This window comes from Eschrichtius robustus, chromosome 15 (assembly GCF_028021215.1).
Source record: "Eschrichtius robustus isolate mEscRob2 chromosome 15, mEscRob2.pri, whole genome shotgun sequence".
In the NCBI taxonomy this organism is placed as follows: Eukaryota; Metazoa; Chordata; class Mammalia; order Artiodactyla; family Eschrichtiidae; genus Eschrichtius; species Eschrichtius robustus.
Genome location: NC_090838.1, coordinates 63,724,662 through 63,752,240, shown reverse-complemented (window position 1 = coordinate 63,752,240; position 27,579 = coordinate 63,724,662). Strand labels below are relative to the sequence as shown.

At 37.0% G+C, this 27,579-nt stretch overlaps 1 protein-coding gene across 9 annotated transcripts in view; it reads right to left on the bottom strand.

The window, feature by feature from the left end:
* Window positions 1-27,579, bottom strand: part of ALMS1 (ALMS1 centrosome and basal body associated protein) — a 265,152-nt gene that overhangs the window by 63,311 nt on the left and 174,262 nt on the right. For all 9 annotated transcript variants that reach the window (XR_011076641.1, XR_011076640.1, XM_068564773.1 and 6 more), the window contains one exon: window positions 19,153-20,315. Coding sequence is in view for 7 of the 9 variants with exons in the window: in XM_068564773.1 (XP_068420874.1) it covers window positions 19,153-20,315 (1,163 nt within the window). In the remaining 2 variants the exon portion in view is untranslated. The remainder of the gene's footprint in view (window positions 1-19,152; window positions 20,316-27,579) is intronic.

Genomic DNA, 27,579 nt, shown 5'->3' with positions numbered 1-27,579 from the left:
GAAAGAAATCATAAAGATCAGATCAGAAATAAATGAAAAACAAATGAAGGAAACGAGCAAAGATCAATAAAACTAAAAGCTGGTTCTTTGAGAAGACAAACAAAATTGATAAACCATTAGCCAGACTCATCAAGAAAAAAAGAGAGAAGACTCAAATCAATAGATTTAGAAATGAAAAAGGAGAAGTAACCACTGACACTGCAGAAATAAAAACGATCATGAGAGATTACTACAAGCAACTCTATGCCAATAAAATGGACAACCTGGAAGAAATGGACAAATTCTTAGAAATGCACAACCTGCCGAGACTGAACCAGGAAGAAATAGAAAATATGAACAGACCAATCACAGCACTGAAATTGAAACTGTGATTAACAATCTTCCAACAAACAAAAGCCCAGGACCAGATGGCTTCACAGGCGAATTCTATCAAACATTTAGAGAAGAGCTAACACCCATCCTTCTCAAACTCTTCCAAAATATTGCAGAGGGAGGACCACTCCCCAAATCATTCTACGAGGCCACCATCACCCTGATACCAAAACCAGACAAAGATGTCACAAAGAAAGAAAACTACAGCCCAGTATCACTGATGAACACAGATGCAAAAATCCTCAACAAAATACTAGCAAACAGAATCCAACAGCACATTAAAAGGATCATACACCATGATCAAGTGGGGTTTATTCCAGGAATGCAAGGATTCTTCAATATACGCAAATCAATCCACGTGATACACCATATTAACAAATTGAAGGAGAAAAACCATATGATCATCTCAATAGATGCAGAGAAAGCTTTCGACAAAATTCAACACCCATTTATGATAAAAGCCCCACAGGAAGTAGGCATAGAGGGAACTTTCCTCAACATAATAAAGGCCATATATGATAAACCCACAGCCAACATTGTCCTCAATGGTGAAAAACTGAAACCATTTCCACTAAGATCAGGAACAAGACAAGGTTGCCCACTCTCACCACTATTATTCAACATAGTCCATGGAAGTTTTAGCCACAGCAATCAGAGAAGAAACAGAAATAAAAGGAATCCAAATTGGAAAAGAAGAAGTAAAGCTGTCACTGTTTGCAGGTGACATGATACTATACATAGAGAATCCTAAAGATGCCACCAGAAAACTACTAGAGCTAATCAATGAATTTGGTGAAGTAGCAGGATACAAAATTAATGTACAGAAATCTCTTGCATTCCTATACACTAGTGATGAAACATCTGAAAGAGAAATTAAGGAAACACTCCCGTTTACCACTGCAACAAAAAGAATAAAATATCTAGGAATAAACCTACCTAAAGAGACAAAAGACCTGTACGCAGAAAATTATAAGACACTGATGAAAGAAATTAAAGATGATACAAATAGATGGAGAGATATACCATGTTCTTGGATTGGAAGAATCAACATTGTGAAAATGACTCTACTACCCAAAGCAATCTACAGATTCAATGCAATCCCTATCACACTACCACTGGCATTTTTCACAGAACTAGAACAAAAAATTTCACAATTTGTATAGAAACACAAAAGACCCCGAATAGCCAAAGCAATCTTGAGAATGAAAAATGGAGCTAGAGAAATCAGGCTCCCTAACTTCAGACTATACTACAAAGCTACAGTAATCAAGACAGTATGGTACTGGCACAAAAACAGAAATATAGATCAATGGAACAGGATAGAAAGCCCAGAGATAAACCCACGCACATATGGACACCTTATCTTTGATAAAGGAGGCAAGAATATATACAGTGGAGAAAAGACAGCCTCTTCAATAAGTGGTGCTGGGAAAACTGGACAGGTATATGTAAAAGTATGAAATTAGAACACTCCCTAACACCATACACAAAAATAAACTCAAAATGGATTAAAGACCTAAATGTAAGGCCAGACACTATCAAACTCTTAGAGGAAAACATAGGCAGAACACTCTATGACATAAATCACAGCAAGATCCTTTTTGACCCAGCTCCTAGAGAAATGGAAATAAAAACAAAAATAAACAAATGGGACCTAATGAAACTTAAAAGCTTTTGCACAGCAAAGGAAACCATAAACAAGACCAAAAGACAACCCTCAGAATGGGAGAAAATATTTGCAAATGAAGCAACTGACAGAGGATTAATCTCCAAGATTTACAAGCAGCTCATGCAGCTCAATAACAAAAAAACAAACAACCCAATCCAAAAATGGGCAGAAGACCTAAATAGACATTTCTCCAAAGAAGATATACAGATTGCCAACAGACACATGAAAGAATGCTCAACATCATTAATCATTAGAGAAATGCAAATCAAAACTACAATGAGATATCATCTCACACCAGTCAGAATGGCCATCAAAAAATGTAGAAACAATAAATGCTGGAGAGGGTGTGGTGAAAAGGGAACACTCTTGCACTGTTGGTGGGAATGCAAATTGATACAGCCACTATGGAGAACAGTATGGAGGTTCCTTAAAAAACTAAAAATAGAATTACCACACGACCCAGCAATCCCACTACTGGGCATATACCCTGAGAAAACCATAATTCAAAAAAAGTCATGTACCAAAATGTTCATTGCAGCTCTATTTACAATAGCCAGGACATGGAAGCAACCTAAGTGTCCATCGACAGATGAATGGATAAAGAAGATGTGGCACATATATACAATGGAATATTACTCAGCCATAAAAAGAAACGAAATTGAGTTATTTGTAGTGAGGTGGATAGACCTAGAGTCTGTCATACAGAGTGAAGTAAGTCAGAAAGAGAAAAACAAATACAGTATGTTAACACATATATATGGAATCTAAGAAAGAAAAAAAAACGGTCATGAAGAACCTAGGGGTAAGACAGGAATAAATACACAGACCTACTAGAGAATGGACTTGAGGATATGGGGAGGGGGAAGGGTAAGCTGTGACAAAGTGAGAGAGTGGCATGGACATATATACATTACCAAACGTAAAATAGGTAGCTAGTGGGAAGCAGCCGCATAGCACAGGGAGATCAGCTCGGTGCTTTGTGACCACATAGAGGGGTGGGATAGGGAGGGTGGGAGGGAGGGAGACGCAAGAGGGAAGAGAAATGGGAACATATGTATATGTATAACTAATTCACTTTGTTATAAAGCAGAAACTAACACACCATTGTAAAGCAATTATACTCCAATAAAGATGTTAAAAAAATAAATAAATAAAAATAAAAAGAGTGGCCATGAACCTAGGAGTATACTTAACTCAACCCTTGGCAGCTGAAGTTTAAAAAATTTTTTTAACTTTATCTTGGCATAGAAACTGCATAGTAATTCTATTCTTTCACTCTGCTTCTAGAAGGATTTGTTATGACTAGTTTGGATGTTCAAACAGGTACTTTAGGCAGAAACTAGAACACAATGAAAAGCTTGAGAATTCTCTCTTCCAGCTCATAACTAACGTTGTATGTTTGATCAGTCTGGCTGAGGTCACTTTTTAATTAATGTCACAAAGAAATTTTTATGGTTTCATATTAGAAAAGATGTGCTTCTTGTTTTAAAAAAAAACATGAAAAATTAAAAAGAAAAAATGTATCATCCCATAATCTTCAAATAATCTGCTAATATTTAATTTTGTTCCAGTCATATAAATACATGTAAATATTATATCTTGCTTTTTACCTCTTAGCATATAATGAAATTTATCCTTGGGTTCCAAGATACTGCTTTTGACTGTTGTTTGTCTCCATATATGTGTGATTGTGAAGAGTGATACGAAATTAGCCTGTTTTATAAAAATGTAAGAAACACTGGTAAACATTTAATTAAATATACTAAAGCTCTCATTTTATTCTCTCATGGAGGTCTCTTTGTTTCGTAGCTAGTTTGTGTTGTTCATTTGCCCCACTGCTGAAAACGTGGGCAACTGGAAATAATGAGAGGTCAAAAATACAGAGAAATCATTCATCTTCAGCTTTTTCTCCATAAACAAAAACTGATAAATATGACTTCTTTTGTACTGACAGTAGTAAAGTATCCCTTTTCTTTGATCCCAATATACACCCAGACATTGAGAGAAAAAGATGGGAAAGGGAGGGGAAAAGAAAGAAAAAACAGGGAGAGAGAGAAAGAGCACAGAGACAAACACAGGAAGAACATGAGAGAAAGAGAGGAGAAAAGGAGTAACCAGAAAAACAAGAGATACATAGCAGAGACAGTGAGACAAGAGACAGCATGGGGTGGGGTGGAGGAGAGCACAAGTGCACAGAATGCGGGTGCACAGAGGCAGAGAGAAAGAACACAGAAGCAGACAGGGTGCAAAGACACTGTAATAAGAGAAAAGCATGAACTATAGAGCCTGGGGACAGCCTGCATAGACACAGCAGAGAGAGGCACAGAAAGAATAAGTCAAAGAAAGAGTAGGTGTAATCAAAGGAAGAAGGGAAGAACAAGCAGGCAGTAGCACTTATTCCCTTATATTCACTCTAAACCCCTCAAATGTACATGACCTGGGTACACATGTTCAGGGAAAAAAAGCATTAGCATATCTAAGGAAACCTGGGTTAAAGATAAGATAGGCAGTTCAAAAAAGAAGAAATACGGTCAATATACACACAAAAGAAACTAAAAACTCCGTGTGATTAAAGAAATATGGATCAGGATAGATACCACATTTCTGGCCTATGTGGCAAATATTAACAAGAATGCTATTGGCAGGTATTGACCAAAATATTATTACACATTACTGGTGAACAAATAATTGAATCAACATTTCAGAAGGACAATTTAGTAGTGTGGATTAAACATTTTTAATGTGCATACTTGGTAACCCAGAAATTCCATGTTTAGAAATGTTTCTCAAGGAAATTGAAAAATTCAAAAAGATGTAACAAGACTACCCATCGAAGTGCAGACTATGATAAAGAAAAATTCAAAAAAAACTTAAATATCTGTCATTAGGGACTAACTATTATATTTATACAATGGAACCCATAAAGCTATTAAAAATGACTACATAAATCTTTATTTACTGCATAGAAAGATGTCTATGATATACTAAGTGCAGAGCTTCAAAACAATATACATAGTATGATTTCATTTTTTTGGACTGTTGTTTCTCTCCATGTACGAACATGATTGTGAAGACTGATATGAAATCATCCTGTTTTATAAAAGTGTAGGAAACACTGGTAAACATTTAATTAAACATTAATAAAGCTTTCATTTTATGCTCTCATGGAGTTCTTCATTTGATATTTAGCTTCATTAGATTGCAGACCTAATAAAATATATCCAAGATAGGCAGTAGGTATGCGAATCATAAAATATAAACCTGGAAGCTTATCTATAACGTTAATCACGACTATTTCAGGATGGTGAGAATTATGGGTGATTTCCAAGGTCTTTATATTTTATGTATTATCTAAACTCTTTATATTTAGTTATCTTTTTACTTTTATACTCAAAAGTAGTAAAATATCTTTTTTGACAAAAGTATTTAGTAATAAAGAGAAGAGAGAGATGTAAAGTGGTAGAAGCATCAACCACAGGGAAGCCCTCCACTCCCCAGTCTATGATAAGGAGAGACATAAGCATGGTTCTAGCTGAGAGGAAGGAGCCTACAGAAAAGGAAGAAATCAAATATAAAAGAGAGAGAGAAAACAAAACTGAGAAAACAGATAATGGATTTTAGAAAATATGACAGTACAGAGACCTTAATGAACCTTTTCTTTCATAACTGAAAGACACAAACAAAAAACATCAAAAAGTAAAAAAATAGGGCTTCTCTGGTGGCACAGTGGTTGAGAATCCGCCTGCCAAGGCAGGGGACATGGCTTCGAGCCCTGGTCAGGGAAGATCCCACATGCCGTGGAGCAACTAATCCTGTGTGCCACAGCTACTGAGCCTGTGCTCTAGAGCCCACGAGCCATAACTACTGAGCCCATGTGCCACAACTACTGAAGCCCACATGCCTAGAGCCCGTGCTCTACAACGAGAAGCCACCACAATGAGAAGCCTGCGCACCACAACGAAGAGTAGCCCCCGCCTGCCACAACCAGAGAAAGCCCATGCACAAAGACCCAACGCAGCCAAAATAAATAAATAAATAAATAAACAAATTTATTTAAAAAGTAAAAAAATATTCAGAATCTAGGGAACAGACTCAACTCACACTACAAAATTCCAGAAATAATATCTAAAGAAACAACTGGGAATAAATATAAGGAGCCACCACAAAGCTCTCCCTACACAAAGGACCATACAGCAGAAGGGTAAAAGGTGAGTCAACAATTCAAAATACCCCACTGGTATCTCAGAAAAGGGACTGAGGTAATAAGTGGCCCAGGAGAAAGATAAATGTCCCAATTGGAGACATGTTCCCTGTGAAAAAATAGCTCCTTATGTCCTTGCCAGAATGGTTTACTGTATGCCTGCTCTGGCCAGGAAGAAGTCAGAAAAAGGGATGGGAAATAACCTTTTAAGTCTAAATATCTTAGTTTTATTACTAAGATTTGCTAGAAAAAAATAAGGCCTCAGCCATATCACTGCCCACACAACAATGCTACGAAAGCAGCTGCCAGGTGACTTTACAGTAGTGTAATAGCAAAACCCCAAGGGCATGTCCTATAGAACAAGATACTCTCCTCACCTCCACACTTGATAAGGTGGCCATCAATTTATGAGTTTCAAAACAATGGCAGAGAAAAATGTCACCTACTGTAGCTGTCCAGAGTCCTAGAATCAATTACTATCTTTCTGCCTTTCCCAAACTCTGAGGGGCAAAAGAAATACAAGCCATACACAAGTTCATGTCCTAGGAAGGGGACTCAAGCAGTATCTTGTAAATAGGTAATAAGGCTGTCAAATGTGATCAAATAAATGGTTGTGATCAAATAAATGGTTTCCACAGAACTGTTTTGAGATAAAGGTCATCTGAAAACAAAACAGAAGGATTTATGAAAATATTCTATAGCATTAAAGTGGAAGAAAGGGGGCTTCCCTGGTGGCGCAGTGGTTAAGAATCCGCCTGCCAATGTAGGGGACATGGGTTCAAGCCCTGGTCCGGGAAGATCCCATATGCTGCGGTGCAACAAAGCCAGGGTGCCACAATTACTGAGCCTGTGCTCTAGAGCCCGCGAGCCACAAGTACTGAGCTCATGCGCCACAACTACTGAAGCCTGCGTGCCTAGGGCCCGTGCGCCACAACAAGAGGAGCCACGGCAATGAGAAGCTCGCGCACCACAATGAAGAGTAGCCCCTGCTCACCGCAACTAGAGAAAGCCCGGGCGCAGCAATGAAGACCCAACGCAGCCAAAACTAAATAAATAAAATAAATAAATTTATAAAGAAAAAAGTGGAAGAAAGGAAGGAAAAAAAGAAGGGAAAGAATTTATTTTGCCAGAAGGTTTACCCATCTTAGTCAATAAAGAATTTGTACTCTCACTCTAGACAAAAATTTTAAAAGAACATGGACTTAATGAAATGGAACCAAGATGAGCTAGGACAATACAGGGAGACTAAAAGGTAGCTGACAAATTAACACACTTCATCAAAAAATTAATGAATGTCTGCCATGTGTTGGAAAACCAAGGACAGGTACCAAAGGAAAAAAACTGACAGAAATGAAGGGAGACATAGACAATTCAATAGTAATAGCTGGAGACTGCAATAGTACACTTTCAAAATGGATAGAAAAACTCGACAGACCAATAAGGAAATAGAAGGCTTGAACAACACTATAATCCAACTAGACCTAAAGACATATACATAATACTCCAACCAACAGAAGCGGAATACACATTCTTCTGAGGGCACGTATAACGTTCTCCAGGAGAGACCATATGCTAGGCCATAAAACAAGTCACAATACATTTACAAATTATACAAAGTATGTTTTCTGACCACAATGGAATGAAACTAGAAATCAATAAGGAAATTTGGGATTTTAAAAAATACAGAGAAATTAAACGACACACTCTTAACTACCAATGTTCAAAGAAGAAATCACAAGGGCAATTAGAAAATACTTTGAGATGAATGAAAATGAAAGCAAAACATACCAAAACTTATGGGATGCAGTGAAGGCAGAGCTTACAGATATTTGTATCTGTAAATGTCCATATTAAAAGAAGAAAGATTTCGAAACTATAACCTCACCTTCAACCTTAAGAAACCAGAAAAAGAAGACCAAATAAAACCCAAAGCAGGCAAAATGAAGGAAATTATATAGATTAGAATGAAAATAAATGAATCAGAGAATCAAAAAAAGCTAAAAAGCAAAGAAATCAAAAATTGGTTCTTTGAAACGGTCAACAAAAATGGACAAATCTTTAGCTAGAACTCACCAAAGGAAAAAAGGGGAAAACTCAAATCATTTACATTAAGAATGAACCAGGGGATGTTACTACCAATCACACAGAAATTAAAAAGGATCATAAGGGAATATTATGAAAAATCACATGTCAACAAATTAGGTAACCTAGATGAAATAAGACAAATTCCTAGAAAAACAACCTACCAAAACTGACCCAAGCAAAAATAGAAAATCTGAACAGACCTATAGTAAGGACAGAGGCTGAGTCAGTAATCAGAGAACACCCCCCAAAGAAAAGCCCAGGCCCAAACTGGTGAATTCTAAAAAACATTTAAAGTAGAATTAACAACAACCATTCACAAACTCAAAAAACAACATCATCATCAAAACAAAATGAGAAGAAGGATCACTTCCCAATTCTTTCTATAAGGAGAGTATTACCCTGATAAAAAAGGCAAAGATACAGTAAAACTACAGACCAATACCCCTTATGAATATAGAAGGAAAATCCTCAACAAAATACTAGCAAACTGAATCCAGCAACACAGAAGAGGGATTATACATCAAAACCAAGAGGAATTTATCCCAGGAAGGCAAAGTTGGTTCAATATATGATTATCAATCAACATAACACACCATCTTCATAAAGAAAACATAGGATCATTTCATTATACATAGAAAAAGCATATGGCAAAACCCAAAACCCTTCCATAATAAAAGCACTCAACAAAACAGGAATAGAAGAGAACTTCCTCAACCTGATAAAGGGCATTTATAAAAAAACTCACAGGGGCTTCCCTGGTGGCGCAGTGGTTGAGAATCTGCCTGCTAATGCAGAGGAAACGGGTTCGAGCCCTGGTCTGGGAAGATCCCACATGCCGCGGAGCAACTGGGCCCGTGAGGCACAACTACTGAGCCTGCGCGTCTGGAGCCTGTGCTCCGCAACAAGAGAGGCCACGATAGTGAGAGGCCCGCGCACCGCGATGAAGAGTGGCCCCCGCTTGCCGCAACTAGAGAAAGCCCTAGCACAGAAACGAAGACCCAACATAGGAATCAATCAATCAATCAATCTTTAAAAAAAAAAAAAAAAAAACCTCACAGCTAACATCATGCTTAATGACCAGAAAGATTTCTCCTTAAAATCAGGAACAAGACAAGGATATTCATTCGTAACACTTCGATTCAACACAGTACTGGAGGTTCTAGCAAGGGCAACTAGGCAAGAAAAAGAGATAAATGACATGACATTGGAAAGAAGAAGGAAAACTATCTCTATTTGTAAATGACACAATATTTTATACAGAAAACACTAAGGAACACACAAACACAAATTACTCAAACTTATAAGCAAGTTCAGCAAAGTTGCAGGAACCAAAATAAATACAAAAATCAGTAATATTCCTGTACAACAAGGAAAATTCCCAAAATGAACTTAAGAAAACAATACTAGTTACAATGGTATCAAAAAGAATAAAATACTCAGGGATACTTTTAACAACAGGAGTGCCAAACTACAAAGAAGTGGAACCCACAAACATCGTTGAAGAAATTAAAGATGACCTAAATAAATGGAAAAACACCCCAGTTCATGGATTAGAAGACTTAATATCGTTATGACAGCAGTATTCCCTAAATTTTTCTACAGTTTCAATGCAATCCCTACCCAAGATTCAAGTTGTCTTTTTTTTTTTTCTTTTTGGCAGAAATTGACAAGCTGATCTGAATATTCTTATGACCTGAGAATAGATAAAACAATCTTGAAAAAGAAAAAACAAAGTTGGAGGATTCACACTAATTAGACAGTGTGGTAGTGGCAGGAAGACTGACATATAGATCCATAAAATAGGGTTTATAGTCTAGAATAAACCCTTACATTTATAATCAATTGCTTTTTTTTCATTTTTTAAATTTATTATTATTTTTCTGATTTTTTTTTTTCTTATGATCAATTGATTTTTGCCAAGGGTGCCCAGACAATTCAATGGAAGAAAGGGTAGTCTTTGCAACAAATGGTACTAAGACACTGGATATCTACAGGCAAAAGAATAAAACTGTACTACCTCAACGCCACATACAAAAGTTCACTAAAAAATGATCATAGAACTAAAAGTAAGAACTAAAATTATAAAACTTTTAGAAGAAAAAAAAGAGTCAATATTTTGTAACCTTGGGTTAGACAATAGTTTTAGATATGACATGAAAAGCACAAGTGACAAAAGAAGAAACAGACAAATTGTACTTTGTCAAAATTAAAACTTTTGTACTACAAATAAAATCATCAAGAAAGTGAAAAGAACGGCACAGAATGAAAGAACATGTTTGCAAAATATATCCTAATAAGGGACTTGTATTCAGAATAGACAAAGAAACACAATTCAGTAATAAAATGACAAATAAGCCAATTTTAAAATGGGCAAAGGATCGGAATAGACATTTCTCTAAAGGTAAAGAAATGGCAAATAAGCATATGAAAAGATGTTCAACCTCTTAGTCATTAGCGAAATGCAAATTAAAATCATTAAAAAGTGAGATACCTCTTCACACCCATTAAGATAGCTATTATCAAAAGACAGACAACAAGTGTTGATCAGGATGTAGACAAACTGAAATTTGATCCAGGTGGGAATATAAAATGGTGCAGCCACTTTGGAAAACACTTTGGCAGTTACTCAGAAGCTTAAACAGTTACCATATGATCCAGCAATTCTACTCCTAGGTATATACGTAAGAAAATTGAAGGAACATGTCCACACAAAAACCTGTACATTAATGTTTATAGCAGCATTTTTCATCATGGCCAAAAAAGCAAAACAATCCACATGTCCAACAACTCATGAATAAACATGTTGTATATGTATTTGAAATACTGTTTGTTACTGTTCATGACAAACAACAAGTACTGATTCCTGCTACAAAATGGATGAACCTTGAAAATATTAAGTAAAAGAAGCCAGACACAAAAGGCCACACATTGCATGATTTGCTTATATAAAATGTGCCCAATGGGCAAATCCATAGATACAGAAAGTAGATTAATGGTTGAAGGCTAGGAAATGACTGTGAAGGGGCACAGGGTTTCTTTTTGGTATGACAAAAAGTTCTGGAATTAGTGGTGACAGTTGTATAACCTCCTCTGAATATACTAAAAGCCACGGAATTGTATACTTTACAAGAATGAATTGTAAGGTATGTAAATTTTATTTTTAAAAAATCAACAGAGATTGACCAACACTGAGACATACCCTGGGAAAGTAAGAAAACTTAGATTTTAAAAACCCAACAACAATCCAGGATCAAATAGGGAAAAATTATGAGGGTTGCCTCTGGCACAGAAATATTAAATGTATGTGCCCAGAAACAGGGAGCAAATCTGACTGAGTTTTGAATTAAAGATTATTATTCAAAAGTTTTATACCCAAACAAATTGTTATTCCTATACAAAGGTTACAGAATGATAATCTCAAATTTATAAGAACTGAAGAGATGCTCACTCCTGAACAACTGTTGAAAAATCTAGCTAAACAATAAAATTATTTAAATTAATAAACTCACAGTTATACTGAAAAGACTCATGATACTGACCCTCTTTAAAAAACACATAAAATGGTGATTTTGCTTATAACATGGAAGAAAAATGTTATACTTCTTAAAAATAAAGCTAATCAATACAGTAGTAATACTACCATAATGAACTGAGACAACATTCACAAAATATAATGAATATTGTTATTTTGGGGGAAGTGTGTGTAGGTGGGGAGTGGGGAGAAGTAGGGCAAGTGCAACCAGTTTCTTAATTTTTCATATAATGGAGTCAATAGATACTATTTCATATCTGGGTGATACATTGAGACAGTGGCTTAAGCATATTTGTTAATTACATGGCTGCTGAGTTAGCAAAAAAACAACTCAAAGAAAATCATATAGCAATAAAAAAAATTGAAAACAGTAAGAAATCATTAAAAATGATAAGAAACCCTGAAGAACCAAAATAATTTTGAAAAAGAACAACAAAGTTGGAGGATTCACACTTCCTGATTTCAAAACAGTAATACAATAATAGTGTGGAACTGGCGTAAAGATAAATAGATCAATGGACTAGAACAGAGAGCCCAGAAATAAACCTTTGTGCCACATGGTCAAATGATCTCTGACCCTTGACAAGGGGCCAAGACCATTCAACAGGAAAAGAGCAGTCTCCTTAACAAATGGTGCTGGGAAAACTGGATATCCACATGCTCTTAAAAAGAATGAAATGGGGGGGAAAAAAAAAAAGAATGAAGTTGGAGCCTTATCTTACATCGTATACAAAAATTACCTCAAAATGGATTAAAGACCTAAAACCGTAACATTCTTGGAAGAACACACAGGGGAAAAGCTTCATGGCATTGGACTTGGTAATGACTTCTTAGATATGACACCAAAAGCACAGGCACCAAAAGGAAAACTTGACAATTGGAACTACATCAATATTAAAAATTTCTGGGCATCAAAGGACACGATCAACAAAGGTGAGAAGGCAGCCCACTGATTGGGAGAAAAATTTATAAATCATATATCTGATAAGAGGTTAATACTCAGAATATGTAAAGAACTTCTACAACTCAATGACCAAAAAATAATGCGATTCAAGAATGGGCAAAGTACTTGAATAGACATTTCTCCAAAGATGATATACAAATGGCCAAGAAGTATATAAAAAGATGCTCAACATAATCATGAAAGAAATGCAAATCAAAAACACATCACTTCATACACATTAGGATGCCACTATAAAAAAAAAAAAAACAGAAAATAACAAGTGTTGACAAAGATGTGGAAAAAGTGGAACCACTGTGTGCTGTTGGTGGGACTGTAAAATGGGCAGCTGCTGTGGAAAACAGTAGGGTGGTTCCTCAAATAATTAAAAATAGAACTACCATATAATCCAGCCATTCCACTTCTGGATATGTAACCCCCAAAATTGAAAGCAGGATCTTGAATGGATATTTGTACACTCATGTTCATAGCAGCATTATTCACAATGGCCTAAAGGTGGAAGCAACACAAGTATCTATTAACGGATGGATGAATGAATGAACAAACAAAATGTGGTATATACATACAGTGCAGTATCATTCAGTCTTAAAAAAAAGACAATCCTGTCAGATGGTACAACACTGATGAGCCTTGAGGACATTATACTAAGTGAAATAAACTTGTTACTTAAAGACAAATACTGTATTCCACTTACATGAGGTACCTAGAGTAGTCAAATTCTCAGAATGGTGGTTGCTAGCGGCTTGAGCATAAGGTGGAATGGGGAGTTGCTATTTGAGTCAGTGTAGAAATTCAGTTTTGCAAGATGAAAAGCGTTCTAGAGATGGGTGACGGTGATGTCTGCACAACAATATGAATGTATTTAATACCATTAAACTACACCATGCACAAAAATAAATTCAAAATGGATTAAAGACTTAAATGTAAGAACTGAAACCAAAACCAGAAAAAAAGACAAAACTTCTTGAAGAAAACATAGGCACTAAGCTCTTTGACACTGATCTTAGTAATTTTTTTTTGGATATGTCTCCTCAGGCAAGGGAAACAGAACCAAAAATAAACAAATGGGACTACATCAAACTAAAGAGCTTTTCCACGGTGAAGTGAACTATCATCTACTGAATGGGAGAAGATATCTGCAAGCAATCTATCTGATAAGGGGTTAATACCCAGAATATACAAAGAACTCATACAACTCAACATCAAAAACCCAAACAACCTGATTTTAAAAAATGGGCAAAGGATCTAAATAGACATTTTGGCAAAGAAGACATACAGATGGCCAAGAGGCACATGAAAAGATGCTCAACATCACTAATCATCAGGGAAATGAAAATCAAAACCAAAATGAGAGGGGCTTCCCTGGTGGCGCAGTGGTTGAGAATCTGCCTGCCAATGCAGGGGACACGGGTTCGAGCCCTGGTCTGGGAAGATCCCACATACCGCGGAGCAACTGGGCCCGTGGGCCACAATTACTGAGCCTGTGCGTCTGGAGCCTGTGCTCCGCAACAAGAGAGAATGCAATAGTGGGAGGCCCGTGCACCATGATGAAGCGTGGCCCCCACTTCCCACAACTAGAGAAAGCCCTCGCACAGAAACGAAGACCCAACACAGCCATAAATAAATAAATAAATAAATTAAAAAAACAGAAAAACCACAATGAGATATCACCTCACACCTGTGAGAATGGCTATTAGCAAAATACAACAAGTACTGGCAAGGATGAAGAGAAAAGGGAACACTCGTGCACTGTTGGTGGGAATGTAAATTGGTGCAGCCACTATGGAAAACAGTTTGGAGGCTCCTCACAAAATTCAAAACAGAACTATCACATGATCCAACAATTAACATATGGGTATTTTTCTGAAGAAAACAAAAACACTCATTCGAAAAGGTATATACACCCCTATGTTCACTGCAGCATTACTTACAATAGCCAAGATATGGAAGCAACCTAAATGCCCATGGATAAAGAAAATGTGGTGTATATATTTATGAAATGGAATATTGCTCAGCCATAAAAAGAATGAAATCTTGCCATTTGCAACAACATGGATGGACCTAGAGGGTATTATGCTAAGTGAAATCTAAAAAACAAAACAAACAAACATAACAAGACAGAAACAGAGTTATAGATAGAAAACAAACAGGTGGTTGTCAGAGGGGAGGTGGTGAAGGGAGGAAAGAAATAGGTGAGGGAGATTAAGAAGTCCAAACTTCCAGTTGTAAAATAAATGAGTCACGGGTATTAAGTATACAGTGTGGAGAATACAGTCAATAACTATGTAATATCTTTGCATAGTGACATATCGTTAACTAGACTTACCGTGGTGTTTGAAATGTATAGAAATATCAAATCACTATTTTGTGCACAGGAACTAACATAATGTTGTAGATTAATTATACTTCAGAAACAAAATAACAAACTCATAGAAAGAGATCAGATTTGTGGTTAACAGAGGCAATGGGTGGGGGGAGGGAGTGGGAATTGGTTGAGGGCAGTCAAACTTCCAGTTATAAGGTAAACAACTCTTAGGGATGTAATGTACAACATGATAAATAAAACTAACACTGCTGTATATTACAGATGAAAGTGGTTAAGAGAGTAAATCCTAAGAGTTCTCATCACAAGGAAAATATTTTTTTCTATGTCTTTAATTTTGTATCTGTATGAGATGATAGATGTTCACTAAACTTACTGTGATAATCATTTCATGATGTATGTAAGTCAAATCATTATGCTGTACTCAAACAAACAGTGCTGTATGGCAATTAAATCAATAAAACTGGAAGAAAAATAAATAAACTAGAATTACAAAGAAAAAATGGTTAAGATGATAAATTTTGTTATGCATATATTATCACAATTAAAAATAATAAAGAAAAAGAAAGAAAACACGAGAATCAAATACTTAGGAATAAATTTAGACAAGAAGGTATAACACTTGTACGTTGGCAACTACCAGACCTTACTGGAAGAAATTAAAGACCTAAATAAATTGAAAAACATCCTGTGTTCATCGGCTGGAAGACAATGTTGTTAAGATGGCAATAAACCCCAAAGCAAGCTACATATTAAATGCAATTAACATAAAATTCCCAACAACCTTTTCAGCAGAAATGAAAAAAAGCTGATCCTAAAATTCACATGGAGACACAAGGGCCCTGACTGGCCAAAACAGTCTTTAAAAAGAACAAAGTTGGAAGACTCATACTTCTCAATTTTAAAACTTACAACAAAGCTCCAGTAACCAGATCAGTGCAGTAATGGCATACAGATCGGCATATAGATCAATGGAAGAGAACTGAGAGCCTAGAAATAAACCCTCACATCTATGGTCAACTGATTTTTGACAAGGGTGCCAAGACCATTCAATGGAGAAAGAACAGTCTCAACAGCTGATTTTGGGACAATTCCATGTGGAAAGAATGTTTGACCCCTACCTCATACCATATAAATAAATTAACTCAATATACATCCAAGATGCAAATGAAAGAACTAAAAGTATAAAATTCTTGAAAGAAAATATACGGACAAATCTTCATGACTTTGGATTTGGCAATGGTTTCTTAAATATGACACCAAAAGCACAAGCAACAAAAGAAAAAATAGGTACACTGGGGCTTCATTGAAAGTAAACTGCTGTGCTTCAAAAAACAGTAGTAAGTGAGTGAAAACACAACCCAGAGAGTGGAAGCAAATATTTGCAAATTACACATCTGATAAGATTCCACAATCCAGAATATATAAAGAACTCTTACAACTCAAAAACAAAAAGGCCAAACAACTTAATTAAAAAGTGGGCAGGGACTTCCCTGGTGGCGCAGTGGTTAAGAATCCACCTGACAATGCAGGGTTCAAGCCCTGGTCCAGGAAGATCCCACATGCCACGGAGCAACTAAGCCCAGGCGCCACACTACTGAGCCTGCGCTCTAGAGCCCACGAGCCACAACTACTGAGCCAGCAAGCCACAACTACTGAAGCCCATGCACCTAGGGCCCGTGCTCTGCAATGAGAGACGCCACCGCAACGAGAAGCCCACACGCCACAACGAAGAGTAGCCCCCGCTCGCCACAACTAGAGAAAGCCTATGCACAGCAACGAAGACCAAATGCAGCCAAAAATTAATTAATTAATTAACTAAATTTTAAAAATGGCCAACACACACATAAAAAGATACTTAACATCATTAGTCATTATGCAAAGGGAAAGGCAAAACAAACCACAATCAAAATGACAATGAGTATGAGATACCACTTTGTACCTACTGGAATGGCAAAAAAATTAAAAAAAGTAAATAAAGAGTGTTGGTGAATGTGGAGAAATTGGAACCCTTAGAAATTGTTGCTGGGAATGTAAAATGGTGTGGCCACTGTGAAAAACAGTTTGACGGTTCCTAAATAAGCTTAAAATAAAATTACCAAATGACCCAGCATTTTCAACTCTTAAGTGTATACCCAAAAGAACTGTATGTAGGTGTTCAAATAAAAACTTGTACACAAATGTTCACATCAGGTCTATTCACAATAGCCAAAAGGTAGAAACCACCTAAATGTCCATGAATGGATGAACAGATAAATAAAATATGTCTAAACATATAATATTATTCAGCCATAAAAAGCAATGAAGTACTGACAGATGTTAGGACATGGATAAATCTCAGAAAGATTATTCTAGAGTCAAAGAAGACTGACACAAAGGCCACATATGATATGATTCTAATTAAATGAAATAACCAGAATAGGCAAGTTCACAGAGACAAAAAGTAGATTAGTGATTGACAGGGGTTGGTAGGAAGGGGGACTAGAGAGTAACTGCTTAATGGGTATGAGGTTTCCACTAGGGTGATGAAAAAGCTCCGGAAATAGATAGTGGTGATAGTTGTAAAACACTGTGAATATACTCAGTGCCACTGAACTGCATACTTTAAAATGATAAAACTGTAAACTGTGTTATGTATATGTATTTTAGTACACACACCAAAAAACCCTCTATCTGCATCCTTTCCCCCTACCTCCTCTATGGAACAAAAAGCCTCAATCTGTGTCTGTCCCAATTTTTGGCTTACTTTCAAAAAGAGTCTTATTGTACTATTTATATGTGTAGTTACTGTCATTTAATACCTACCAAAAACTCAATTGAGAAATAATATTTATGGTTAAATGTCTGAATGTTTTGTGCCTTCTTTCAGCTAAACTAGTGGTCTCCAAATTGTTTTGATCATGGGGTCCCACTGATAAAATATTTTTGAGTACAAACTACTAAAGTAGATATTTATTTATAAATTATATATTATTGCTGTACTCATACACTGTAAAACATACACAAAAATATAAATTTTAAAAGGTTCATACTCCAATGAACCATTTTGCAAGTATCCCTATTTGGAGAGCACCTCTCCAAATCAATTTTATCTTGGGTTAAAGTAATGGTCTGCATTACTGACCCCTTGAAATCTGCCTTTATGGAATTCCCTAAACTAAGGCCCTATTAGCCTTATATGATTGTTGTTACTGAGAATGTACTGTAAGGACGCCGTTGAGGATTTTGTTACACCACAACGCCTTCTTTATGAGGACAGACGAGAGAAATTTAAGAAGTCTTAGTACCAGAAATATCTGTAATGCTTTTGAAAATTTCGCTTGCTTTTATATTAGAGTTACGTAAGTGATCACAAAATTCTAGCAACACTAATTGCTAGAAAACATAAAGCAAAATTTGTGGCTCATTTTTAGCAACCACATCCACAAGGTATCAACTTGCCTTCCCGTCACTCTTAATTCTTCATGTATTTATTTTTCAAATCATGTTGTAGCTCACCCCTCCCTGGCTTCAGTCTAATTTTCCATCATTCCAATTCTTCATTTACTTAAAAAACAATCATATCATATTACTTATATATGTATGTGTCTGTGTGTGTGTGTGTGTGTGTGTGTGTGTGTGTGTGTGCTTAAAAGCACCTCAAAATTTCTTAAAAGACAGGGAGGAATGAATAAACAAAAACCAACAGGCAAAAGAAACAGGCAATATTGTTCAGAATGGAGGTCATTCTAAACTTGAAGCTCCCCTGTACCAAAGGTATAGACTTTGCAGATTTTGAAGCATTTAGCAGCAAAGCCTTTCATCCAAAGGGTAATTCGTAAATGAGTGTTGATGAAAAGAATGACAACTGAAACAGTACTGTACTACACTTTCTCACTCTTTTCCAGCTGGTAAGAAATGTTATAATGAGGAAAGGGCAACTGGCTTTTTTTCCCCTGTGTGCAAAGTTTAACTAAAAAGTCCATGAATAATGCAGTCACATTGCCAGATGGAATTTGTAGCCATGTACCTGGACGTGTTTCCTTCTGGTGTGCTCTGAAGTAATTTGGGGATAACCTGTATTCAATGGTTTCTTGTTTTTCTCGCTCCGCTTCTCAAGGTGTCTCCTCTGATGGTCGGTGATGCTGCTGTATAGTTTAATTCGCCTGGGTGACAAACAAACTCTTTCATGGCCAAAAGCATGGATCAGTCGGGCAGTATCAATGGTGGAAATAGAGCTGCTCCTCTCATGCAGAGTCACTTCCTTATCTGTTTGGGTCAATATATCTGATTCCACAGAAGTGGTGGTGGAAAGGATGTTGGTGGCAGTATCTGTGAGCAGATCACTCTCCTCTGAGTGTCTAGAATCTGAAGAAGTGTTATTTATATAATGAAAACCTGGCTGTTTTCTCAGAATATATTTATCAAATTTAATCTGTTCAATTTTAATCTGATTGGACCTCCTAGCTTGATGAGTAGAAAGAACCTTGTTTTTTTTAAGATCGCCTGTGTTTTTATGGCATTTCTCCAGGTTTTTATACCGTTTCTTTTTCTGAAGCTTGTTGTTCTGCTGTTGCTGTCTACCACTCCATTCCTTAACATCTTGTTCCCCCTTGCTATCATCCTGTGTACTTTCTGAGGGCTGGAGAGAATGTGTGATGGGATGCTGAAGAAGTTTAGCCAAACGATCAAGTCGCTCCACCAAGGAAAGTTCCTTCTTGGCACTGAACTCAGGAGGTTTCTGTTGCCTCTGTCGCTCCTGATACCTGTTCCAGAGTTCATTTAAACTCACAGTGTGCTGAGTTGTTAACTCTGGGGTGGCCTTATGATCCCTTTTTAGGTCATTAACTTGTTTGTCATATTTTGGAAAATCTCTAGCCTGACTTTTAGTAGTATGCTGTACTTCTTTGTTTTCCAAGTTTACATTGATACTGAGGCTCTCTATTGTGGTAAAATCTGACTTTGTCTTTGCCACATTTTGATAAGAGGAAGGAAGACAAGTGTGTTCTCTTTGTTTGTCTGGATGATGCTGAAAGGAATCTTTCCAAGAATGCCTCATGAAAACTCTTCTTCCTAAGGATTCATGGCAAAAATCTTGATCACTTGGTAGGTGCACTGGATGATGAAAGTAAAACTTAGCTGACCTGAAGACAGAATGGGTGGTATTTTCAAATTCTGAATGACATCTGGACTCTGAAAAGGTGAAAAAAAAAAAAAAGATTTTGAAGGACTTTCAAAATATTTGTATTGCCTTTAGAAGTAGTATTCACATTTAATTCTTTAGATACAAAACAAAGACTGAAGAAAAGAATGGTCTATATAAAGATTCAGAAAATTCACTGCCTGGACAAAGGATTCATGCCTTGTGCCTAGTGGCCAGATTGGCATGGTAATAGTTTAAGAGACTCAGGATCAAAAGACCCAGATTCTGGGCTGGATTCTGCCACAGACTGGCTGTATGACCTTGAGGAGGGCATTTAGGTTCTTGGGATTGTAACAGCAGCTGCTATGTATTACTGCTTGCTATGTGTGGGCTATTATGATATATGCTCTATATCTGTTTTTTTCCCTTTTTGTGAACCATCTTCACACCACCTTAATTTTTGGTATTGTGGTAAAATACACCTAATATAAATTACCATCTTCCATCTTCACATTTTGACAGTCATTCTATATCAAAATAGGCATTTTAAGATGTAGAACATCTTAACAACTATAAACCGTAACTGTAAACATTAATTCAGTTTCCATATACATTTTTAGAGTTCTAAGTCATGGAAGAAACAGACATACACATGAAACAAAGTATCACTTGTAACTATGGGATCCATTTTACCTTCTCTATAGATTATTGGTAATCAGAATTTTCACTAAATACTCTGGGAATCCCTAAGACAATTTCCCCAAAATATAGTGGGATACATGGAATCTGCTTTTATATCTAAAGTATAAAAAGACTCTCAAACCTCCCAATGAACAAAAGTCCAGGACCAGGTGGCTTCACTGCTGAATTCTACCGAACATTTAAGGAAGAATTAATATGAAAGATTCTCAAACTCTTCCAATAAACAGAACAGGAGAGAACACTTCCAAACTTATTTTATAAGGCCCACATTACCCTGTTATCCAGACGTTACCTAGATACCCAGTGTAGATACACTACAAGAAAATTACAAGCCAATATCTCTGATGAACATAGATGCAAAAAGAAACCAAACAAAACATTAGCACACCAAATTCAATAATATATTAAAAGGATTATACACTATGAATAAGTGGGATTTATTCCAGGAATGCAAGGATGGTTCAACATCATACAAATCAATCAATGTGGTACATGACACTAACCAAATAAAGGACAAAAATCATATAATCAATAGATATAGAAAAAGCATTTGAGAAAACTCAAAATCCATTCATGATAAAAACTCTCAACAAAGTAGGTATACAGGAAACATAGCTCAACGACCATTTCTGACAAGACCATAGCTAACATACTCAATGGTGAAAAATGGAAAGCATTTCCTCTAAGATCAGGAACAAGACAAGGATATCCACTGGCATCACGTTTATTGAACACAGTATTGGAAGTTCTAGCCAGAGCAATTAGGCAAGAAAAAGAAACAAAAGGCACCCAAATCCAAAGAGAAGCAAAATTGTCACTATGTGAAAATGGCATGATTTTATACAGCGAAAATCCTAAAGACTCCACCAAAAAAACTGTTACAACAAATACATTCAGTAAAGTTGCAGTATACAAAAGTATTTAACAGACAAAAATCTGTTGCATTTCTATACATTAATAATAAACTACCAGAAAAAGAAATTAAAACAATCCTATTCATAATTGCATCAAAAGAATAAAAGGCCTAGGAATAAATTTAACCAAGGAGGTAAAAGACCTGTATACTGAAAACATTGATGAAAAAAGCTGAAAAAGACATGAAAAAATGGGAAAATATTCTGTGCTCACAGATTGGAAGAACTAATATTGTTAAAATGTCCACACTACCCAAAACAATCTACAGATTCAATGCAATCCCTATCAAAATTCCAATGGCATTTTCCACAAAAATAGAACAATCCTATAATTTGCATGTAACCACAAAAGACTCCAAATAGCCAAAGCAATCTTAAAAAAGTAGAAGAAAACTGTAGGCATCACACTCCCTGATTTCAAACTATAATACAAAGCTACAGTAATCAAAATGGTATAGTACTGGCATAAAAACAGACATGTAGATCAATGGAACAGAATAGAGAGACCAGAAATAAACTCTCACATATAAGGCCAATTACCTTATGACAAAGGAGCCAAGAATATACGATGGGGAAAGGATAGTCTCTTCAATAAATGGTAATGGGAAAACTCGATAGCCACATACAAAAGAATGAAACTGAAGCGTTATCTTACACCATACACAAAAATCAATTCTAAATGGATGGAAGATTTAAATGTAAGGTCTGAAACCATAAAATTCCTAGAAGAAAACATAGGCAGTAATAAGAGCTTTGACACTGTTGTTAGCAATAATTTTTTGAATTTGACACCAAAAGCAAAGACAACAAAAGCAAAAGTAAATAGTAGGAGTACATCAAACTGAAAGGCTTCTGCACAGCAAAAGAAACCATCAGACTACTGAATGGAAGAAGATATTTGCAAATGATATATCTGACAAGGGGTTAACATTCAAAATAGACAAAGAATTCAACTCAAATAAAAACAAACAAACAAACAACCCAATTAAAAAATGGGCACAGGATCTTAATAGACATTTTTGTAAAGAAGACATACGAATGGCTAACAAATACAGGAAAAGAAGCTCAGCATCAATAATCATCAGGGAAATGCAAACCAAAACCACAATAAGATATCACATCACACCTGTTCGAATGGCTATCATCAAAAAGACAAGAAATAACAAGCATTAATGAGGATATGGAGCTTAAGGTTCCTTTTTCTGTGCACTGTTAGTGAGAATGAATTGGTGTTGCCACTATGGAAATCAGTATGGAGGTTACCCAAAGAGTTAAAAATGGAACTACCATATGATCCAGCAATTCTGCTTCTGGGTCTATAGAAAAAACAATTGAAAGCTTGGTCTTGGAGAGATATTCGTACATCTGTGTTCACTGCAGCATTATTTAAAATAACCAAGACATGGAAACAACCTAAGTGTCCACTGATGGATGAATAGATAAAGAAAATGTGGTGTGGGGGGTGGGAGGAATTGGGAGATTGGGACTGACATATATACACTATTGATACTATGTATAAAATAGATAACTAATGAGAACCTACTGTATATAGCACAGGGAATTATACTCAATGCTCTGTGGTGACCTAAATGGGACGGAAATCCAAAAAAGAGGGGCTATATGTATACGTACAGCTGATTGTACACTTTGCTGTACAGCAGAAATTAACACAACACTGTAAAGCAACTATACTCCAATAAAAATTAAAACAAAACAAACAAAAAGAAAATGTGGTATAGAGGAAAGTGGGCAAGATGGCAGAGTAAAAAGACCTTGAGCTCACCTCCTCTCACAAGCACACCAAAAACACAACTATCATCAGAACAACCATTAAAACACACACACACACACACACACACACAAAACTGGAACCCACCAGAAAAGATCTCCTACACCAAAAGACATAAAGAAGGAACCGCAACAAAACTGGTAGTAGGGGCAGACTCACGATATAATCAAATCCCATAACCCCTATGTAGGCAACCTGAAAACTGGAGAGTAAATGTATTACAGAGGTTCTCCCAGCCAAAAATCTATAACAGATACACACATACACAAACAAGGAATCTAAACATAACACTGAAGATAGTCATCAAATCACAAGAGAAGACAACAAAAGAAGGGGGGAAAAAAGACCTACAGAAACAATCCAAAACAATTAACAAAATGACAGTAAGAACATACATATCGATAATTACCTTAAACATAAACAGACTGAATGCTCCAACCAAAAGACACAAACTGGCTGAATGGATACACAAACAAGACCCGTGTATATGCTGCCTACAAGAGACTCACTACAGATCTAGAGACACATACAGACTAAAAGTGAGGGGATGGAAAAGGTAGTCCACACAAATGAAAATCAAAAGAAAGCCAGAGTAGCAGTATTTATATTAGATGAAATCAACTTTAAAATGAAAACCGTCACAGGAGACAAAGAAGGACACTACAGAATGATCAAGGGATCAATCCAAGAAGAAGATATAACAACTGTAAATATATATGCACCCAACATAGGAGCACCTGAATACATAAGGCAAAATATTAACAGACATAAAAGGAGAAATCAACAGCAGCACAATAATAGTAAGGGACTTTAACACCCGACTTACGTCAATGGACAGATCATCCAGAGAGAAAATCAATAAGGAAACACAGGCCTTAAATAACACATTAGACCAAAGGGACTTAACTGATATTTATAGAGCATTCCACCCAAAAGCAGCAGAATACACATTCTTTTCAAGTGCACATGGAACATTCTCCAGGATAGATCACATGTTAGGCCACAGAACAAGCCTTGGTAAATGTAAGAAAACTGAAATCATATCAAGCTTCTTTTCCAACCACAACTCTATGGAACTAGAAATCACCTACAAGAAAAAAAAACTGCAAAAACCACAAACACGTGGAGGCTAAACAATATGCTACTAAACAACCAATGGATCACTGAAGACATCAAAGAGGAAATCAAAAACTACCTAGAGACAAATGAAAACGAAAGCACGATGATCCGAGACCTATGGGACGCAGACAAAGCAGTTCTAAGAGGGAAGTTTATAGTGATACAGGCTTACCTCAGGAAACAAGAAAAATCTCAAATTAACAACCTAAACTTACATCTAAAGCAAGTAGAGAAAGAAGAATAAATAAAAACCAAAGTTAGTAGAAGGAAAGAAATCATAAATATCAGAGCAGAAATAAATGAAATAGAATAGGAAAGATCAATGAAACTAAAAGCTGGCTCTTTGAAAATATAAACAAAATTGATAAACCTTTAGGAAGACTCATCAAGAAAAAAAGGGAGAGCTTCCCTGGTGGTGCAGTGGTTGAGAATCTGCCTGCCAATGCAGGGGACACGGGTTCGAGCCCTGGTCTGGGAGGATCCCACATGCCGCGGAGCAACTAGGCCCGTGAGCCACAATTACTGAGCCTGCGCGTCTGGAGCCTGTGCTCCGCAACAAGAGAGGCCGCGACAGTAAGAGGCCCGCGCACCGCGATGAAGAGTGGCCCCCACTTGCCACAACTAGAGAAAGCCCGTGCACAGAAATGAAGACCCAACACAGCCAAAAAAAAATAAATTAATTAATTAAAAAAATATATATATTAAAAAAAAAAAAAAACGGAGAGGGACACAGTCAATAAAATCAGAAATGAAAAAGGAGAAGTTACAACTGAAACCACAGAAATACAAAGGATCATAAGAGACTACTATGAGCAACTACACGCCAATAAAACGGACAACCTAGAAGGAATTGATGAATTCTTAGAAAGGTACAACCTCCCAAGACTGAATCAGGAAGACACAGAAAATATGAACAGACCAATTACCAGAACTGAAATTGAATCAGCAATTTAAAAATTCCCAACAAAGAAAAGTCCAGGACCAAATGGCTTCACAGGAGAATTTTACCAAACATTTAGAAGAGTTAACACCCATTCTTCTGAAACCGTCCCAAAAATTTGCAGAGGAAGGAACACTTCTGAACTCATTCTAGGAGGCCACCATCACCCTGATACCAAAACCAGACAAAGATATTACACAAAACAAAACTACAGACCAATACCACTGATGAACATAGATGCAAAAATCCTCAACAAAATACTAGCAAACCGAATCCACTAATAAATTAACAGGATCATACACCATGATCACGTGGGATTCATCCCAGGGATGCAAGGATTTTTCAATATCTGCAAATCAATCAGTGTGATACACCACATTAACAAACTGAAGAATAAAAACCATATGATCGGGCTTCCCTTGTGGCACCGTGGTTAAGAATCCACCTGCCATTGCAGGGGACACGGATTCGAGCCCTGGTCTGGGAAGATCCCACATGCTGCGAAGCAACTAAGCCCGTGTGCCACAACTACTGAGCCTGTGCTCTAGAGCCTGTGAGCCACAACTACTGAGCCCGCGTGCTACAACTACTGAAGCCTGTGCGCCTAGAGCCCGTGCTCTGCAACAAAGAGAAGGCACCGCAACAAAGAGTAGCCCCCGCTCGTTGCAACTAGAGAAAGCCCACGCGCAGTAATGAAGACCCAACACAGTCAAAAATAAATAAATAAAATAAATTTATTTTAAAAAAAACCATATGATCCTCTCAATAGATGCAGAAAAAGCTTTTGACAAATTTCAACACATATTTATGATAAAAACTCTCTAGAAACTGGGCACAGAGAGAACATACCTCAACACAATAAAGGCCATATATGACAAACCCACAGCTAACATTATACTCAATGGTGAAAAGCTGAAAGCATTTCCCCTAAGATCAGGAACAAGACAAGGATGTCCACTCTGGCCACTTTTATTCAACATAGTTTTGGAAGTCCTAGTCATGGCAAGCAGAGAAGAAAAAGAAATAAGAGGAATACAAACTGGAAAAGCAGAAGTAAAACTGTCAGTTTTTACAGATGACACGATACTATAAAATCCTAAAGATGCTACCAGAGAACTACTAGAGCTCATCAGTGAATTCGCTAAAGCTTCAGGATATGAAATTAATACACAGAAATCTGCTGCATTTCTACATACTAACAACGAAAGATAAGAAAGACAAATTAGGGATTAACCAAGATGGCGGATAGAAGGACATGCTCTCACTCCCTCTTGCGAGAGCACCAGAATCACAACTGGCTGCTGGACAATCATCGACAGGAAGACACCGGACTTCACCAAGGAGGATACCCCACGTCCAAGGACAGAGGAGAAGCCACAGTGAGACGGTACGAGGGGCGCAATCAGAGTAAAATCAAATCCCATAACTGCTGGGTTGGAGACTCACAGATTGGCGAGCACTTATACCACAGAAGTCCACCCACTGGAGTGAACGTTCTGAGCCCCACGTCAGGCTTCCCAACCTGGGGGTCCGGCAATGGGAGGAGGAATTCATAGAGAATCAGACTTTGAAGTCTAGTTGGAATTGATTGCAGGACTTCGACAGGACTGGGGGAAACAGAGACCCCACTCTTGGAGGGCACACACAAAATAGTGTGTGCATCGGGACTCAGGGGAAGGAGCAGTGACCCTGGGGGAGACTGAACCAGACATACCTACTGGTGTTGGGGGGGTCTCCTGCAGAGGCGGGGGCTGGCTCTGTTTCACCGTGGGGACAAGGACACTGGCAGCAGAGGTTCTGGGAAATACTCCTTGGCGTGAGCCCTCCCAGAGTCTGCCATTAGCCCCACC